At 43.9% G+C, this 20,276-nt stretch overlaps 1 protein-coding gene across 1 annotated transcript in view; it reads left to right on the top strand.

The window, feature by feature from the left end:
• galnt2 (UDP-N-acetyl-alpha-D-galactosamine:polypeptide N-acetylgalactosaminyltransferase 2) overlaps positions 1–20,276 on the top strand; it is a 45,168-nt gene that overhangs the window by 17,896 nt on the left and 6,996 nt on the right. Inside the window, exons 2-15 of the mRNA XM_080764105.1 lie at positions 1,545–1,629; positions 5,809–5,962; positions 12,534–12,632; positions 14,487–14,554; positions 15,240–15,305; positions 16,720–16,841; positions 17,493–17,580; positions 18,018–18,105; positions 18,423–18,526; positions 18,630–18,756; positions 19,026–19,118; positions 19,230–19,313; positions 19,798–19,924; positions 20,087–20,206. Of these exons, the coding sequence (XP_080620231.1) occupies positions 1,545–1,629; positions 5,809–5,962; positions 12,534–12,632; positions 14,487–14,554; positions 15,240–15,305; positions 16,720–16,841; positions 17,493–17,580; positions 18,018–18,105; positions 18,423–18,526; positions 18,630–18,756; positions 19,026–19,118; positions 19,230–19,313; positions 19,798–19,924; positions 20,087–20,206 (1,425 nt within the window). The remainder of the gene's footprint in view (positions 1–1,544; positions 1,630–5,808; positions 5,963–12,533; positions 12,633–14,486; positions 14,555–15,239; positions 15,306–16,719; positions 16,842–17,492; positions 17,581–18,017; positions 18,106–18,422; positions 18,527–18,629; positions 18,757–19,025; positions 19,119–19,229; positions 19,314–19,797; positions 19,925–20,086; positions 20,207–20,276) is intronic.

The raw sequence follows: 20,276 nt of genomic DNA, 5'->3' as shown, positions 1-20,276 counted from the left end.
CCCTGACCTATCCATCCATCTCTCCTCTCTCTACCTCTCTCTCCCTGACCTATCCATCCATCTCTACCTCTCTCTCCCTGACCTATCCATCCATCTCTCCTCTCTCTACCTCTCTCTCCCTGACCTATCCATCCATCTCTCCTCTCTCTACCTCTACCCCCCCCTCTCTATCCCTCTCATCTTTCTACCTCTATTCCTCTTCTCTCTGTCTACTGTCCATCAACATCCTGTCTTCTTCCACATCTTCGGCAGAATTCACAAACTGACCTGTAAGTGCCCCACGCAGAGACTTTGGGCTAGCCCTGCTGCTCTCTCTGACACGTATGCGCAGAAGGGTAAAATCAGCCGTCATGGGCTTCTGCCAAAGATTTAGAGAGGGGATGGGGAGAACAAATGTATCGTGCAGGTACATCTCTACTAAGGTTGACTACCCAACCGCAATCTGAGAACCCATCAGCAAACGATAAAGGAAAAGCAGTGCAACAGTCTGTCTCGAGAGACTAACCCAACCATGTGTGTGTATATACGTGTGTGTACATACGTGCCGCTTTTCTGGTGCGGGAGGCTGTGCCAGGGTCGGAGCCGGGTCCCTTTGAAACCGTGTTTGTATTGTTTGCACTTGTGTGTGCATGTGTGTGTGTGTGTGTGTGTGTGTGTGTGTGTGTGGCTAGGATGCAGATATGGTTTCAGCAGCACAATCACTCTATTGAGTCGCTGTCTCTCTCTCTCCACCTTGGTGATACTTGTCACAGTTTGTTCATTCTGGAGATCGGGTCAACGATTGGAACATTGGACTGTCACTGGAGTATGATGAGGTGTACTGTACATGTACAGTACACACTTATGCCAGTGTGCCAGTAAGTCCGTGGTTAAACCCCTAAACCTCAGCATCTGTATTGTGGGGAAGGCTTTTGCTGAAAATAGATCGACAAGCTCACAACGTGTAGCGCTGCGACACATTGTGAGCTCGTCGTTCAGCTATTATCAGCTGAAATGAAATAAGAAATCACACGTTTGATTGTCCATGATACATTTTTCACACCTCTTTCACACCTCTTAAGCTGCTTTCAGACCTGAAGGGTGGACACAGGCTTTTATTTTCATTCACATTTGGCTCAAAAATGAAAAGCCTGGGGCCAGGCTACAGGCAGATTGTCCCCCGCCCCTCTAGACCAGAAAGCACACAGGCTGGGCCAGGCTACAGGCAGATTGTCCCCCACCCCTCTAGACCAGAAAGCACACAGGCTGGGCCAGGCTACAGGCAGATTGTCCCCCGCCCCTCTAGACCAGAAAGCACACAGACTGGGCCAGGCTACAGGCAGATTGTCCCCCGCCCCTCTAGACCAGAAAGCACACAGGCTGGGCCAGGCTACAGGCAGATTGTCCCCCACCCCTCTAGACCAGAAAGCACACAGGCTGGGCCAGGCTACAGGCAGATTGTCCCCCGCCCCTCTAGACCAGAAAGCACACAGGCTGGGCCAGGCTACAGGCAGATTGTTCCAAATAGCGTATGTCATTCATTGTGTTTTGTGTTTTCCCTGCAGGATGAGTGGAGCTCCAGTGACTCCAGTAAAAGTCAGGCTCACGGCTCCGATGACAAGACACACAGTCTGGAGACGCTACCGCCAGGTAACTACGCTACCCACAATGTACCAGGGCATACTTAACACCAAAGACAGGAGACGTGATACACAGAGGAGGCACCTGACACCTTACATGACGGCACTTGGAACACAATGCCCGGCCAGTCGCTTCATTCATCACACGTCTAGACACACTTAAAGTGTTCCATTAGTGTCTCGTTATAGCCAGACCATCATCCATCTCTGCCTTACTGATTCAATGTAGGGGCTCAAAACTGTGTGGAAACTATTCAGACATTTAGTTTTTTCATTTAAACACATTGTTGCTGTCGAGCAGAAACCTAATATTTTGAGTTTGTAGATTTTTGAATTTGAACCTTGAATCCTATTTTGGACATGTGAGTGGTTTCCACTCGACAGAGGTGGCACAGAGACGGAGTGCTTCAACAAGACAATCACTCTTCATGGTCTTCTCATCAATGAACTGACACAAATGAATGGCTGTCCATGATCTGCTGCTGATGGCAGAAAAGTTAACATACTGTACCAGGCAGCTGATCAAGGTGCTCTTAGCGGTATCTCTGTAGAAGGCCCGTAGTAGGACCTTGGGCCCCGTACCAAACTCCATCAGTCGGCTGAAGTGAAAAGCAGTGCTGTGCATTTTTGGTGAGAATTTGTAAAAAAAAAAAGTTTTCTATTTGAGAACATCTAATGAAGGCGTTCCATAGCCGTTGATGTAGCTGTGCTATGCACCCCATGTGCGTTTGATTTAGCATTTTGTTTTGGTCCATCGTGAACCAGATCTTCACATCTCAACAGCCTGCGACCACAACGCTGACAGCACAATACAAACTGTTTGAGCCGGCATTTGGAAATAACCCAAACGAAGGATGAGTTTACAGTTTACACGAAGCGAGACTACACAGTCTAAACCCCCATGTTACACACACACACACACACACACACACACACACACACACACACACACACACCAGCCTGTCATATGAAATGTGCTATAAATGGGGAAAAGAAAAAGGGAGGAGAGATGGAGAGAGCAAGAGAGGGATGAAAGGAAAGATCTGTGAGAAAGGAAAAGGATGAAAGGGCGATGAAGTGGTGAAGGACAAATGGACAGAGAAGTGAACTGAAGAGGCAGCACATTTCAACTTGTTCGACATGAAGATCAATGGACCAATAGATCACTGGTTCTCAAATATTACACACATGTCAAGAACGCTCAAATTGAAGTGTATTTAATTGTACCTGAAAATGTTTTGAAAAATGCTTCACTTGCACAAGCAGACTGTCTGTGTGCGGCTAGTGACAACAGCTGCATTTATTAATATAGAGCAGAAAAGAGGAGCATCTGTGCGCTTATGCTTGCACATCCTGTGGGTTTGGTGCGTTAGGTTAGGCCACACTTTGAATGAGACCCCATTGTGTGTGTGTGTGTGTGTGTGTGTGTGTGTGTGTGTGTGTGTGTGTGTGTGTGTGTGTGAGAGAGACTGAGCTACTGGGTTCTACCAGCTTCTACTAATCCTGTAGATCATCAAGGATATTAAACACACACACACACACACACACACACACACACACACACACACACACACACACACTCTTTCTTTCTATCCTGGGGGCAGAGACAGATCATCATAGCAACGTTTAGCTGATTGGCATGCAAAGTACACACACACACACACACACACACACACACACAGCGCCTACACATTGACATACTCACATTTTGTAGATATGTACCGGTACACTACACACCTACACTTTGGTCTTTGTTTCTCTCACACACACACCCTCCTTTGCATACACAAAAGGAAGCTCTGTTATTATTGTCCGTGTACGTTCGTTGTGATGAAGTTGTACATGTTGTTATATCTTATGTGACTATATGTGTCAGGCGGTTCAGCCTGTTTTAAGAAAAGCATTGTCATTTTCGATTTTAGTGCGAAAAGGCTATATGGTATATAACTCCTCAAAATTGTTTGGAAACTTAACTTCGATTATTTACAATATAATCGGTAGTATATTGAAATTGGCCTTGTCGGCCATAAAAATGCCATATTGGTATCTAATCGGTCTCAAGATAATCCTGATTATCATCAATCCCGGTATTGATGACGCAATAATAATGTGACCGTCAATGGCTTTGTGTACAGAGCAGCCAGTCTGCATGTCTCTGTCTCTTTAAAGGGCCTTTCAAACGTGAAGCGATATAACGCGCCTGTAGTTCATTTTCAACGAGACCTGCATTTTTCCGCGGAGAAGTCGCGGGGCGACAACGCAAGCGTATTTACGTGAGTGCTGTCCCGTTGAATTTGTTGCTCGCGTGCTCGTTACGTGCACAGTGCACATGCCCGCGACTCACCAGACCTGGATTCTGTCTAGCTTTTTTTTTTTACGCTTGCGTTGTTGCGCCCCTCTTGAGCAGACCTGGAGGAGACCTGTCGTTGATCCAGGCAACAACGCCTGCGTTCCTCGCTTCCTGTTTGAAAGGCCCTTAAGAGTGTCAGCTGTTAGTGGGGAGGGAGGGGGGCTTACCATCTACTTTCACCAGCCAAACAAAAAGTTCAACAATGAGTTCAATAAAAAAAATATGATATAATTCGGACTTGTTCCTTTTTAATTTTGGGGGATATACTGGAAATTTGACAAATATTGAATCAAGATCCTCTTGGCATCAAGTAAAAAAGTGATCACAAGATGCTGGTACCAACGGGATCCACCAACCAAAGACAATTGGATGGTTATTAGTAATAGTATGTTTATACAGAGTAAGTACAGAATAAATACTCTCTCAATCACCTGGTAATGACTCTGACTGTGACACAGTCCTGTATCTGAAAGGTCAGAAATGCAATCCTTGCAACCACAATGTTTCCAGCCAGACAAGTCTAGTCCAGAATGCCACTTAAGCACTATATACTTTGTTGTACAACAAATAGCAAAAATTGTTGACCTACAAGCTTGTAGATGTTTGGAAAATTTGAAAGATTTAGAAAGCTTTTGCCTATAATGCCATGTTGAAAGTGGTTATCACTTAAGCCATTAACCTGAGTTTGATTCTACAAATGTTATGTTATGGTTATGGCAAAACTGAACTTAAATAATAATCACTATTATGGATCCATAAAACATTTATTCAGCTCTTTTGAATGCATTAATTGCATACACTATTCGGTGATATATTTTCAGCCTATTTGGGCCGAAACCGAATAGGCCGAAAATTAATTTTCTGCCATTTTCTGCCGAATATTGTCTGCGGCCGAATATTCGGTGCATCACTAGTTATTACAGAGGAAATGTACATCATGGAAAGTTCTATAAAAAATGAGATCTCTGAGGGGCACGGTGGCACAGTTGGTAGTGCTGTCGCCTCACAGCTAGAAGGTCCTGGGTTCGATTCCCGCTGGGGACGCTGTGGGCACTGGCGGCGTGTTCCCTCCTCCGCGTCATCATTGCCCATACCCGAGGCGGGGGTTGGCGAAAGGGCCTTTCTGTGTGGAGTTTGCATGTTCTCCCCGTGTCCCCTAGGGTAGATACCCTCACAAAAACATGCCGTAATCCTGGTCTCTAAAACTACCTCCCCCTGGCCAGCCGGGGCGCCTGATGGAGGGGAAAGGAACTGGCCGGAATAACGTGTCCCTTCCACGCGCTACGTCCGGCCGGGGAAATTCCCCTCTGTCAGGTGAAAAGAAGCAGCTTGGACTCCTCATGCATAGAAGGAGGCATGAGGTCAGTCCGCTGCCCCCCCCAGGTTGGCAGAGGAAGTGTAGCGCCCAGGATTACATTAGACAATTGGCACTGGGTGAAAAGAAAACTGGGTTACAAAATCATGGGATAAAAATGTAAGAAAAAAAAAAAAAATGAGATCTCTTCCTCCAGCCCATTGCTGCTATTGTATCAGAATTTCAAACATTGTTTGAAATTGGTATCGGCCGATATGACCCTGCAAATCAGATATCGGTCATCATTGATTAGTCAACCTTTACAACTACGTATGACTTTGTGCAATCATGATCAAGTACTAGGGCGTTCATTTACGAAAAAACTAAAAGTTAAAATATGGAGATAAGAGATTTCTGCCTGACAGCAACAATATTTATATATGAAAGCTAATCATATTATACAAATGTTGATGGCGCCGAACCACTCATACTGTATGTATGTTATGCGTTTGTAACAATCATATGATTGTTGTGTGTGTTTTTAGGTAAGGTACGATGGCAGGACTTTGACCAGGACCTGTATATTGGAGCCACGGTGGTCCGACCGGGCCAGGACCCCTACTCCAGGAACAAGTTCAACCAGGTGGAGAGTGACAAGCTGCACATGGACCGCGCCGTCCCCGACACCCGACATGACCAGTACGTACATGACGTTCACCACTGGTTCTCAACCTTTTTCATGTCGAGAACCCCAAAAATGTATTTGGCCGCGGACACCCGTCTGAAAATGTTTTGTGCCAGTTGCCAAGAGAATAAATTAAGAATTTTCAATATTTTTTTCAAATATTTTACCGTTTTGCCGGCAGCATTAATTTATCAATCGCGCACTGCCACGGTTTTATCGCGCAACCCTTATTTTGAAGAGCCAAATATCCGTAACCGGATGTTACATTGACAAAATGGGTGTGGTGTCCGGTTGTTGTTCTCTCGGTCGGTAGTGGAAAAACCCGACAGCGAGTATCAGTGCATTCATTGCGCCGATTTGGAGATACTGTACAGGCCTGTGAAAGCAGCACATATAGTGCAAGTGGATGCGTGCGCATCTTCAAAATGGCTACAGCCACTGTCCCACTTTGACTGTTATGCTAACGAGCGGCAGCTAACGATACGATCGGATCAAAACATGGATTAAAAATATAAACCCTGGAAAACTTAGGCTACGGTTCTGGCAGGCTAGACGATTAATTTAATCCTACGGTTACTACGGTTCTGGCGGGCTAAAAAGCAGAAGTACAAGTTTGCAGAGTTGGTAACACAAAGTGGTGAGCTGTGTGTGAGCTTGTAGATCTGCCAAGCCAACTTACCGGACAGTGTGCGGGTCCTTTTCTTTGTTTTTAGGAAAAGCCAACTTATAAATGTGATGAAATGATTGTGATGCTATGTTATAAATGTGATGAAATGATTGTGATGCTATGTTATCTACTCTTGCTGGGGACCCCAAGAACCAAGAACTTCAGAACATAGTGTAGAAATGGAACCAAAGGCCTATTTGTACACTCTAGTCCACTTGGATCCTAACTATCCATGATATAGCTGGGAACCTTCTCAAGGACCCCTGGGGGTCTCTGGACCCCACTTTGAGAACCAATAAACCACACCACAAATATACACACTATACTACACACACACACACACACACACACACACACACACACACACACATTGTGTGCGCAGCGTTATACAATGGAAAGGACCTTCTGGGAAATTAATTCCTCCTTTGTGGCCTATCGGATTCGGATGCAACCAGGAAGTGTAGTCGGCACACACATTAAAGCCATTAATTTAGCGTAGTCCTGATAAGACTCGGCCAGATGCAGTCAGTGCACCACATACAGACCATAGACATAACTACTGTATGTAGATGCCAGCATTGGTTACTGGGGCCATACGTCAATGCGCCCCCATGTTAACGGGGCAGCTTGAGGTTATTGCACTGCAAGAAATATGCCCCAAATATATATCGTTGTTGTCGGGCAGAAACCTCTTATCTCCATATCCTAACTTTGTGTGTTTTTTTTTTGTTAAATGAATGACCTACTTATCATCATCATTTTTCGACCGCAGTCGAGATCATGTATTTCACAATGCCACGCCAGACTTTCTGGTCCTTCATTGCCATCCCCAGTTCCTGCTTACTGATGTCCCTTGACATGACATCAGGGAACGACAGTTTTCTATCTCTGGTCTGCTTTGAGGCACTTTTGGAGGTACTTTTGCCGTTTCTAATTTGAATCCTGAAAAGTAACGGTTTTGGACATACAAGGTTTCCAGACGATGAATAAGTACCTGAGATTAAAACCTTTTCTCTTTTATAATCCTTATTGTTAAACTATGTAAGATATGGTGTCTTGGTATGAAAACACCACCTGCTAATGTGGTTTGGTGTAGAGGAGGGAACCCCCCCTCTACACCAAACCTCTTTGTCTAAAATAGCAGACCTGCTAGCTCACAACGCCTCGCAGTTCCCCTCAGAATAGGGATGGTATAGGGTTCAAGTGGTTAATGTTTAAGAAAATCAGACAGGTCTGAAGTGAGTGGTGCAACAGTTGGTACTCTAAACATAGGGACATAGCTGTTCCTTGGAGTGGTTGCACCACTCAAAAAGCGAACATCTTGTTGTAAACCCCTGATATACTGTGCTGTGTGCACACTGCATGGAAAATCTGCTGCTCAGTGCCAGGACTAGGGTCGGTATCGACCCCCTGTCTTGTCTAGCATGTCCTCTCTCTCTCTACTGTTGATTTCCTGTCGCTTTACTATGTTTCTCTAATCTGACCTGATCTGAAAAACGTACATATTTTACATAAACTTGGGGAAAAAACAGGACAAGCACTTTGTTGGAACTATAAGTAAACAAGAATGACTCGAGTCATAACTGCCAGGTGCAGCAAGCGCTGGTGCTTGGCCGTCTCTGTTGTGAATCTTTTCTCATGCATGTACATTTTCATGTGTTTGAAAAAGACATCAAGTACTATTCTTAGTACCATAGTAGCCGTTTAATTCAGCAACTATTATTTTTACCAGCTGCTGTGTGAAGCACAGCAGAGCTGGTTTATGAACGATCGTTTTGCCTTTCTGGACTAGCAAGCTCTCTCTCTCATTGGCTGCCGTAGTGCCCGTACCGGAGTGGAATAGTAAGAGAGTGGCGACACGTGGGTGGCGACCCCTCGGGGGGTCCCGGAATTATTTTGGGGGGTCCCCAGATGATTAAAAAAAAAAAAAAAAAAAATTATTTTGTTTGCTTTTTTGAAAACTAGGGTGTTTTCATGATTCTGAATCCATTCCAAATTTCCAAGCATTAGTTTTGCATATAAAACACTCCTTGGCCTAATAACAGCCAAAGCCGTATTCAAAAATGTGATGAGGTCAGCACATTTGGGGCTATGGCTGTTTTTAGCCCCAGGAATGTTTTTTGTGCAAAACTAATGCTTGGAATGGATTCAGAATCATGAAAACCCCATAGTTTGACACGTCACATGCTACTGAAAGCAGAATGAATTTTAGGTAATTTTGCCTTAATGTTAAAATTTAGTTTACACACACAGCTGGACATAGGAGGGGCTATCGCCCCTCAAAAATAATCAAAGCATATATAGCGTGCAACTTACTAGACATGGAAATTCTAAAATAAAATATAATGATATTTTAAAAGCGGATGACAACTGTACTAGTAGTCCCAGACTCTATAGCATTTGGAAATTGTGGAATAGTTTCTGGCTACGCGAGACTACCCTTTGTATGACAGTGTGTCTCTCTTTGTCCGTCTGTCTGTGTCTGGAGCTAATCTTGCAAACCGCTGGAGCGATCAGCACCAATGTGTTCTAAACAGAACAGACCGGATGGCATGCATCAGATGAAAGACTTGAAACTCAAATTGGATTAGCAAAAAAATTACTTGTGAGCATGTCATTGGAGTTGACATTTTGTGAGACAAATAAGAAACCAGGTCTAGGAAAACATGCCCAAAAGAAGCAGTTATAGGACACATGAGGCATGAGCACTTTAAACCTTTGCATCGGCTATTATATTTAATATATATTTGAAGTGAAACTTAAGTCAGGATTTAGAAGGTTTTTTTTAATCGGCTTCAGGTCTAAATGGGTTAAATGATAATCCAAAAATTCGAAGCAAGCCCAAATAAACTAAACTTCAGAAACAAGCCGTCAAGCCCTAAAAAACAGCAACCCTAGGCCTAGACTACCAATATTTACAAGCATCTTTACTGAATAAGCAAGCAGCCCAAAGTCGCTTATAATAAGCAGACATGGCAACAGCCACAACACTGCCTGTCATTGGTGAGCTACTCCAGTCCAAAGCTGCCTGTAGCAGCCAGGGAGCTTCTTGTGCTGGAACAACTCATCCCAACAACCACAACATCCTCCACTAACCTACCATGACACTTAAAACTGTATGGTCACAAGCAGTCACTGTACAGGCTAGGCAATGAATGAATGAATGAATGGTCTCCCGGCCACAACCTTAACATAAATCACGTGATATTTGGACTAATTGCTGACAGACCACTGTATTACAATGCGCATGGTCTCCTCTCCACTCCTATTTTACCATTTTTATTCTGTTTTTCTCCTTACTCCTCTCCCCTATTTTCTCCATTATCCTTTCTCCTCTTTTCTCCTCTCCCCTCCTCTCTCCTCTTTTGTCCTCTCCCCTCCTCTCCTCTTTTCTCCACTTCTCTTTTCTCCTCTCCCCTCCTCTCTCCTCTTTTCTCCTTTCTCCTCTCTCCTCTTTTCTCCCCTCCTCTCCTCTTTTCTCCTTTCTCCTCTCCCCTCCTCTCCTCTTTTCTCCACTTCTCTTTTCTCCTCTCCCCTCCTCTCTCCTCTCCCCTCCTCTCTCCTCTTTTCTCCTCTCTCCTCTTTTCTCCTCTCCCCTCCTCTCTCCTCTTTTCTCCTCTCTCCTCTTTTCTCCTCTCCCCTCCTCTCCTCTTTTCTCCTCTCTCCACTTTTCTCCTCTCTCCTCTTTTCTCCTCTCCCCTCCTCTCTCCTCTTTTGTCATCTCCCCCCCTCTTTCTCCTCTCCCCTCTCTCCTCTCCGTTCTCACTCTCAGCCATGTTCCTCAAATTTATGTCAACAGAGGATTTGTGTCTTTACACACACACACACACACACACACACACACACACACACACACACACACACACACACACTCGCATCACGTAGCTGCAGTGTTCTAATCTCAGGGGATTTGTCCCTTCAGTCTGTCAATCTGTGTGTGTGCATGTACAGTACTGAATGTCACTTGTTGTATTCATATATTCCTAACCCATTTAGCTAGAAGTTTTAGCTAGGGCTGCAACGATATGAAACTTGCATTACTGTGGTAAAGCAACGCAACACTCACCCTTCCCCCAACAGAGCACAACCAAGATTTATTTTATTGCCCTTATCTCCTGCTGTTTCACAGTGAATTTACATAGTAAGCAAGGTAAAAGTAAAAGCATACATGAAATGCAGCACGATGCTTGTTTAAGAAAACGCCATAGACAATAAAGAGAAATGTGTTTGTTTTGAGGACTAAAACAAACATTAGCACCCGTTGCTTAAACAACATTATGTTGTAAGATGATAAGAGCTCCCCTCACTTCACATGGGTGTGATTTTTTTGTAGTAGCCGTTTCATTCAGCAACTTGCTGACTACATTTGACTACCAGTGTGTAGTAATCTGAGGTCTGTTTGGTGGAGAGCTACCTTTCAGAATACGGCAGAAAATTGGTAGTGAGTCTGCAGTTCTAACTGCAATGGAGAGTTTGTTCCACACAGTCTCGGAGCCAGAAGGGAGAAGAGTCTGGGATGTGTGGAGCATTGTCAACTATTCCTCTTTCCAGACCAGCACCGCTGACGAGACCAGTGGAAAACTCATCAATACTGAGTTTTAATTCAAAGTCTGATTTATACTTTTCTGTATGATGGTCTGTCCCCTCACTGAAAATAGCCAGTCTACAAGCATCACAATGCTTTGTGAGCTTGTAGCTCCACTCTTTTCAGCAAGCAACACTGGTGCTAGTCCCACTGACTTCTTCTTCCATGATGGTGTGGTTTAGCAGAATTCAACAGAGTTTGTTAAATCCTAATGTGATCTTAGATTGGCTGTAGTTGCTCTCTCACAGTGGGTATTTTCCCCCTACAAATGCCGCATATTGCCTCATCCACATTCACCCACTGTGCCCATGTGCAACGCAACATTTGGCTCCGAAAATAGGTCAACTGGCTGCATCAAGTATGTATGTGGGCACTTTACCACATGGACAAGTAGCACTTACACTCTGTAACTCCAGCTGTGCTTCTTCTGTTTTTGATGTCTGTGTCTTCTGTATATCTTTGCTGTCGGGCAGAAACCTCTTGCATCCATATATAAATTAATTATTTTTCCCCCCGTGTATTAATTCCATAATACTTGATCTTACTACACACAAGCATCAAAAGTAGCAGACCCACAGTTTTGGACACATGAGGTTTCCTCCTGACAAACGATATTTTCAATTGAGCTTTATTTACCAGTAAGACGCCCTGAGGGCATGGGGGGTCAGCATACGAAATTAATTCTGTACTGGCCATATATGGAGCGTGTCTTGAGTGTACAGGGTTTGATGAGGGCCCAGGTAAGTCCGGCCTTCATTTTCGGGCCTAAAGGGCGAGGTCGCGTGTACACATCCGCCTTGGTGACGGCAGGCTGCTGGGAGAGCGCTGTCAACATATGGATTGAATTGTGTACTGGACATATATGGAGCGAGTGTACAGGGTTTGATGAGGTCGGATCAACATATGGAATGTCAGAACAGGTCAGCTCCATATATGGAGATCTAATGGTGGCAGTGGGGGCAGTATCTTGAGTGTACAGGGTTTGATGAGGGCCCAGGTAGGGCCGAGCCTTCATTTTCGGGCCTGTTGAGAACTCTAGTTTTCGCCGCCAGCCGGGCTCTTCTGCACTAACTTTGGAGCGGGTCCGTCTAGAGTTTGAATGGACCGGTATCAGTCAAAAGGGAGATGAGAGGAAGGACAGATGGGGAAGGATCAACATATGATGTCAGAACAGGTCAGCTTCATATATGAGATCTAAGGGTTGTGGCTGTGGCTTGTAGATCAGCAATTGTTTGGATATAGTTTTATCGTTAAAATGGCATTCATAAAATCACGGTCTTAACAATATTGATGTCCTCCTCACAAGTGAACTGATACAAACCTGTGTGTGCAGTTGCAGACATAAAACGTGGCAGATGGAGCTTCCAGCCTCCAGTGTGGTCATCACCTTCCACAACGAAGCACGCTCTGCTCTGCTGAGAACCGTCGTCAGGTACGTCCCTGCCTCTGTCCTTCATCACTGTCATCAGATAGAGCAGTGGTTCCAAAAAGTTTAAGCCTGTGACCCAAAATAGAGATTAGACGTTTGCCCGGGACTTGTGAAAATAGCACTTCTACAAGACTAATGCATGTTAAACTGGGGGGTCCTTGAAATTAAACGGGTTGAGAACATAGAGTATATATGAATAGAGAAGGCACCCAGTAGGAACCCTGAGGCGAAATGGACATAGTGGCCGAATGAAGGTATTGCAGCCTGGCCCCAAACACATGAACGCGCTGGTCCGTTGACTATCATTGTGCACGTTCACGACGGCAGCACGCTCGTTCGCGTACGTTCAACGGCAGCGCGTTCATGTGTTTGGGGCCAATCCATCCCAGAATGCTCTCTGTTCCTACCCGGAAGGAGGAGTGAAATCGCCTCATGCGCTTTTGAGCAACTTAATGCAAGTGGATGGAAGGTGAACTCGGGTGCCCTCTCTATTCATATATACTCTAAGGTTGAAAATCACTGCTATAGCCGTAAAAAGCTTGTCTCACGGGGGGTCCCTGGCATATCTTTTCAACTGGGGGTCCGTGGGCTAATTGGTGTCAATTTGGGGGTCCTTGACATGAAAAAGTTTGGGAACCACTGGGGTAGAAGACCCTCTATCTGCCCCTTAAAGATGGAGTGCCGTGATTTTTTTTCGACCCTAAAACATGATCATCAGGTCTTATTGTTATATAAGGAGGTATAATTTTTTCAAAAAAATGTGCAGTATTTGTTAAAATGTTGTTTTTAGGTGGGCACGCCCACCAGTTCATTAAGTATGCCTGGTTTGCCTGGTGGATGGTGATGAACACAACACATTCTCCAGGGTGTCTAATGAAGTATACTGGAAAAATTGTGGCACTCCCTCTTTAACCAAGGGGCCAGCTAGGCACTCCAATGTTGAAGTGCTGGGCCCTAGTGGTAAGAGGAAGGACTGTAGGCGACCCGTGGATTCATGACGTGCAGCTGGGCTTTAACATTGAGCGCTCGGTTGCATTTACGCATTGGACCACCAAAATGTGGTGGTCCAATGCGGAAATGCGCCCAAAAAGGCGGAAATCCGGCAACTTCCACTGACATGAATAGCGGAGGGGGCGGAGCTTCGCGCCAGTTCAGTCTCTATCCTTTTAATACTCTGTCTTTAACCCACACCACTGTCATTAGGTAGAGGACCCTCTATCTGCCCTTAACCCACACCACTGTCATTAGGTAGAGGACCCTCTATCTGCCCTTAACCCACACCACTGTCATTAGGTAGAGGACCCTCTATCTGCCCCTTAACCCACACTACTGTCATTAGGTAGAGGACCCTCTATCTGCCCTTAACCCACACCACTGTCATTAGGTAGAGGACCCTCTATCTGCCCTTAATCCACACCACTGTCATTAGGTAGACTAGAGGACCCTCTATCTGCCCTTAACCCACACTACTGTCATTAGGTAGAGGACCCTCTATCTGCCCTTAATCCACACTACTGTCATTAGGTAGAGGACCCTCTATCTGCCCTTAATCCACACTACTGTCATTAGGTAGAGGACCCTCTATCTGCCCTTAATCCACACTACTGTCATTAGGTAGAGGACCCTCTATCTGCCCTTAATCCACACTACTGTCATTAGGTAGACTAGAGCACAGTTTCCCTAACAGTGGGTCGGGATCCATTTGTGGGTCACGGACCAATTTTTATGGGCCACGACTCGAGTAAAAATCCTTTTCATGGAAAGGTTTTTGTCAGACTATATTTTACATATTTTCAAATGTGTGTGTACTCTGCAGGAGAGACCTTAACATTGACTTTAACATCTCTCTCTCTCTAGTGTTCTGAAGAAAAGCCCCGTCCACTTGGTCAAAGAGATAATTTTAGTTGATGACTACAGTGACAATGGTAAGTAAAACACCTGACGCGTACACACGCAGTGTACAGCTGATAGGTAGGTGTTGCGCTCCATCTCCCAGGGCTCTAGGGCACTGCCAAATGGGGATCAATAATAAGCCTCTCCGACATAATGTGTACATTATACAATATGTTAATTGTTTAGGGGAACAATGCTAGGGGACTCTTTCACACAGTTTTGTGAAATGACACATTAGGATTGTTGTTGACCATACAAACATTTTCAGTTGTGAGGTTTTATTTAGCTTTAATCCATGCATATTAATGCCCGTTGAGTGTGATCATTGTATAAATGTGTGTGTTGTAGATGAGGACAGGGTGATCATTGTATAAATGTGTGTGTTGTAGATGAGGACAGTGTGATCATTGTATAAATGTGTGTGTTGTAGATGAGGACAGGGTGATCATTGTATAAATGTGTGTGTTGTAGATGAGGACGGGGTGATCATTGTATAAATGTGTGTGTTGTAGATGAGGACAGGGTGATCATTGTATAAATGTGTGTGTTGTAGATGAGGACAGGGTGATCATTGTATAAATGTGTGTGTTGTAGATGAGGACAGGGTGATCATTATATAAATGTGTGTGTTGTAGATGAGGACGGGGTGATCATTGTATAAATGTGTGTGTTGTAGATGAGGACAGTGTGATCATTGTATAAATGTGTGTGTTGTAGCGGAGGACGGGGCGTTGTTGGGGAAGATGGAGAAGGTTCGAGTGCTGAGAAATGATCGTAGAGAAGGTAAGAAGAATCCTGGAAACCTGCTGGTTTTCTATCCTCTAATACTACGGCTAGTTTTATCTCCTAATCCTGCTAGTTTACCTCCTAAAACTAGCAGTACTATTGCCCCCCTCCCCCAGTAAAATGTGTTAATATATAGCATAGCATCACAATCATTTTAACATTTATATGTTGGCTATTCAAAAATAGCAGATCTGCAAGCTCACAGTGTGTCACTTTGTGCTGCGCTGCAAGCAGATACATAGGGTCAAAGTTTATTAGGAACTACTGCCTTAGACCATCTGTTACCACGGCAAACAGATGGACTCCAGGCTCATTAGATCTATTAGTCAGGTCTGGGCAAATTCTTTCAGTATCCACCATGTGGATATCATTACATATATTTGTCTAATGTCGCCCTCTTGTGTTCAGAAAGCCCCATTGATTTAATGAGACACTGGTGGAAATAATACAAATAAAATAAGTTATAACAAATCCAAATACTCTGCCTTTGGCTTCTTTTTTTTATTTATTTTTTGTGTTTTTGTTTACAGATACACACAGATAATAATAACTATTATTATTATTATAATAATGTTGTTAAAAGTCAAGACCCTGTCCACAAGTCCGATGGTCCAACTATGTTTCTCCCCCTCAAAAAAGCACTATTGGCCCCAAAAAAGCACTATTAGCATTTACAGTATCCTTTTGACCCAGTTTACTGTATTCCATATCCTATGAATTATGCATGAGCTTGATCCTGCTGAATTTGGTTAACCCCTTTAGGCCTGACGTTGAAATAAAAAAAAATCTTCTAAATCCTGACAGTTTACTGAAATACCTATATTTCTATATCAATGCCAGGTGGTATTTCATGTCAAGGACCCCAACAATTATATGTAATTGGCCACCGACCCCCATCTGAAAATGTCATTCCAGGAACCTCTCAGAAGCAAAGATTTGACTTGAAAACTTGGCTCTGAAAGAATATATGTTAAAAGATGTGTGCCGCATTTTCACGATAAAAAAATAATAATTAGCAGACCTACAAGCTCGTACCGCGGCACTCTGTGCCGTGCTATGAGCTTGTAGATCTGCTATTTTTCAATAGCTAAATTATGACTTAATGCTTAAAATACCAAAAGGGGTTCCCGCCCAAAATCCTGTGGGAGTGGGGGGGGGGGGGGGGGGTTGCTGGAGGTTGTCCTCTAAGGTAAAAAATAAATCAAGTTTTGTACCCCCCTTTTATTTCTTTTCCTTCTTTTCTCATCCCTGCGAGATTACCTGCATTACCTGAACAACTGCTGTCTGTATGAACAATAAGAAAACATTTAAAGAAGTCTAGGGTCAAAAATGAGGGACCGGACCCTAATGGACTTGTGAATTTAGTGTGGAATATCTTGAGTGTGTGTTTAAAATGTTTTGATGTGTTCAGGTCTGATGCGGTCTCGGGTACGAGGGGCGGATGCTGCAACAGCATCGGTGCTCACCTTCCTGGACTCCCACTGTGAATGTAATGAACATTGGCTTGAACCTCTACTGGAGAGAGTCGCAGAGGTACACGCACGCACACAGACACACACACACAAAATTGCAACGATTGCAAAATTGAGTGTGTACTGTAGGGCGTGACATTTTCAAGTCACATGCTTGCCAGTACTTATTATTTCGATAATCATGTGACCAGTAATTTTTCATTCATTGAAAAAGCTTGTAGATCTACTATTTTCACTAGTTTGGGTCCCGAGTAGACATCAAACTTAAAAAAATACAGCCCTATATCTCCATATTCGTTGTATATCACTGTCGTGCAAAGTTAACAGAGAATGTACAAGATCACAATGTGTTGTGAGCTTTTTCCATTTAGAAAGAAAGTAGTTAAGTGTGTCTGTGAATTTTTATAAATATTGAACCAATAAAACATTCAGGTATTAACAAGAGCTTTGTGACTAAATAATAACTGCATTGGAACGCTGGTTTCCATGTTTGAACATACAAGGTTTCAGCCTGGCTAGCAATACTCTTATCTCCATATTTTAAGCCTTTTAGTTTTAGGCCTACTTGGTCATACTACAGAGTTACACAAAAGTGCTACAAATCTGCCACTTTTGATGCTTTTAAATTTGAATCCTGAAAAGTAACAGTTTTGGACTAAATTAAATCCCCCCCCCCCACCCCTCTCTGTCCATCCATCTATCATCCTCTCAGGATAAGAGCAGGGTTGTATCTCCCATTATTGACGTTATCAACATGGACAACTTTCAGTATGTCGGAGCCTCTGCTGATCTAAAAGGAGGTATGTGCACACACACACACACACACGAACTGTTTGCCTGGCTTATCCCTTATTATTATACACATACTTTTATATATACACGGATTACACGCAAATGAGTATACACAAACATACACTGGCATACAAATGTGCACGTATACACGCATCCTTTTACCTTTAAAATGTACTGTACCTGCCTTTGGCATCAGCCCCTAAAAAATGCAGTTCTGCAAGCTCACAAAAGCGTTGTGATATGAGTGTGAGATTGTGAGATGGTAGATCTGTTGAAGGACACAGTAGGTAGAACATTAAGTCTCTTATTGCTCCTTTGAGGGAGAACAATGAGGATTAGATAGACTGACAGAGGGTTTTTGGGGTAGGGTTAAAGGGCACACAAAAAAGGTCCAAAGTGGCATTTTATAAACTCCTAATCCAATCCTAAAATGTTGATGTCTTAGGTTTTGACTGGAACCTGGTGTTTAAATGGGACTACATGACACTGGATCAGAGGAGAATCAGACAAGGCAACCCCACCGCGCCAATCAAGTAAGTAAACATTACAAACGGTATCAGAAATTAATCTTTTTGAGCGGTGCGTCCGCTCCATCCGTATGTCTCTGTGTCTGTATGTCCGAGCACGGACAGCTGCAACGCCTAAAGTGGCCAGTACAGTACAGCATAGAGTAAAGTGGCATAGGGTACACTACAGTACGAGCCCTGTGCCGTTCCTGGGACTCTGTATGTCCCCGGGACATACAGATTAATTAATTAATATCTTCAGAAATCTGTGGGCTGAATGAACAAAATGGCCCTTGCAAAGTATGATTGATTTACTGATTGTCTCTCTGTGTGCTTCTGTGCAGGACCCCTATGATAGCAGGAGGGCTGTTTGTCATGGATAAGGAATACTTTGAACGGCTGGGAAAGTACGACATGATGATGGATGTTTGGGGAGGAGAGAACTTGGGTGAGTAGTACAGTAGAGCACTGCTGATTCAAACGGCAGATTGTACGATGACAAATAACTGTTTGTATGATCATTTTGATTGTGTGTTGTTTGTGTGTTCCAGAGATCTCGTTCCGTGTGTGGCAGTGTGGAGGAAGTCTAGAGATCATCCCATGCAGTCGAGTGGGACATGTGTTCAGAAAACAACATCCATACACCTTCCCTGGAGGCAGTGGAACAGTCTTCGCTAGGTACCCCCCACACACACACACACACACACACACACACACACACACACACACACACACACACACAGACACATAGGGGATGGGATGGTAATCGTTTATCGTGATAAAACAAAACACTTCAAATAATCGTATCGTGGAGATTTAAATTGATCGTGAAATTGTCCTCCGTCATACACTAGGATGAATTGGCTTTTGTTGAGCTGCAAATTCAGTAGCACTTAACGTGTTTTCTCTGTGTCTGATATTGCTCCCTCCCTCTCTCCTTGTCTCAGGAACACACGGAGGGCAGCAGAAGTATGGATGGATGAGTTTAAGAACTTCTACTATGCTGCTGTACCTTCAGCTAGAAACGTCCCCTACGGAAAGTAAGAACCATTAGTTATCATGAGACCTAGTAATTACTAGTAGTCACTAGTCATTCCTATCTGAAAGCGTCAAATCTGATCTTATCTGGTCTCATGTGTTTTTCTCTCTAGTATCCAGAGTCGTCTTGAGATGAAGAAGAGGTTGGGATGTAAGCCGTTTAAATGGTACCTGGAGAATGTTTATCCTGAGCTACGGTAAGAACACTTAGACTGGAAATTATGTCACTTCTTATGTTCTAATCATGCCTAATGTTGCATGACAACATTGTTTGCCTAATTTATATGTTACACAAAATAGTAATAATAATAAAGAATGGTTCAGAAGCTTTGTTCACGTTCAATCTGCCTTTGGAAACCTAAAAAAAAAGAAAAAAGAATTGTGCATTTATATAGCGCCTTTATGATTGTGCATTACATTCACTCACCGATGGCGGCGGAAACCATGCAAGGAACCAACCATCACATCAGGAGCAATTAGGGGTTCATACTACTTCACACAAAAGCGTCAAAAGTAACAGATCTACAAGCTAGAAACGTGTAGATCTGCAACTTTGTCTATTTTTTAATTTGAATCCTTTAACAGTTTTGGACATTCAACCTTGTGTGTGTGTGTGTGTGTGTGTGTGTGTGTGTGTGTGTGTGTGTGTGTGTGTGTGTGTGTGTGTGTGTGTGTGTGTAGAGTTCCGGACCACCAGGACATTGCATTCGGAGCCCTCCAGCAGGGAGGGAACTGTCTGGACACTCTGGGTCACTTTGCAGATGGAGTGGTGGGCGTTTATGAGTGCCACAACGCTGGAGGAAACCAGGTACACACAGCACAGCCAGTCAAATGGCTGCTAAAAGTCACATGGGTGGTGGTGCAGAATGGCTCACAAGGTGAAAGGTTTCACCTTCGGGGGTGTGTGTATGATGATGATTTGGATGAAACATGCTGTGGCTTTAGTGTAACATGAGTGTGTTTGTTGCAGGAGTGGGCGTTGACTAAAGACAAGTCGGTCAAGCACATGGATCTTTGTCTGACCGTGGTGGACAGAACAGCCGGATCGCTCATCAAACTACAGGGATGTAGAGAGAACGACAGCAGACAGGTAAGATTGATAGATTGGTTGATTGATTAAATACTTTATTAGTTAGAAATGTACAGTCAAACATTAAAGC

The sequence above is a fragment of the Protomyctophum bolini genome (genome assembly GCF_963924005.1).
Source record: "Protomyctophum bolini genome assembly, chromosome: 1".
Taxonomy (NCBI): domain Eukaryota; kingdom Metazoa; phylum Chordata; class Actinopteri; order Myctophiformes; family Myctophidae; genus Protomyctophum; species Protomyctophum bolini.
The sequence above is the reverse complement of the archived record's forward strand: the minus strand, read 5'-3'. Positions and strand labels throughout refer to the sequence as shown.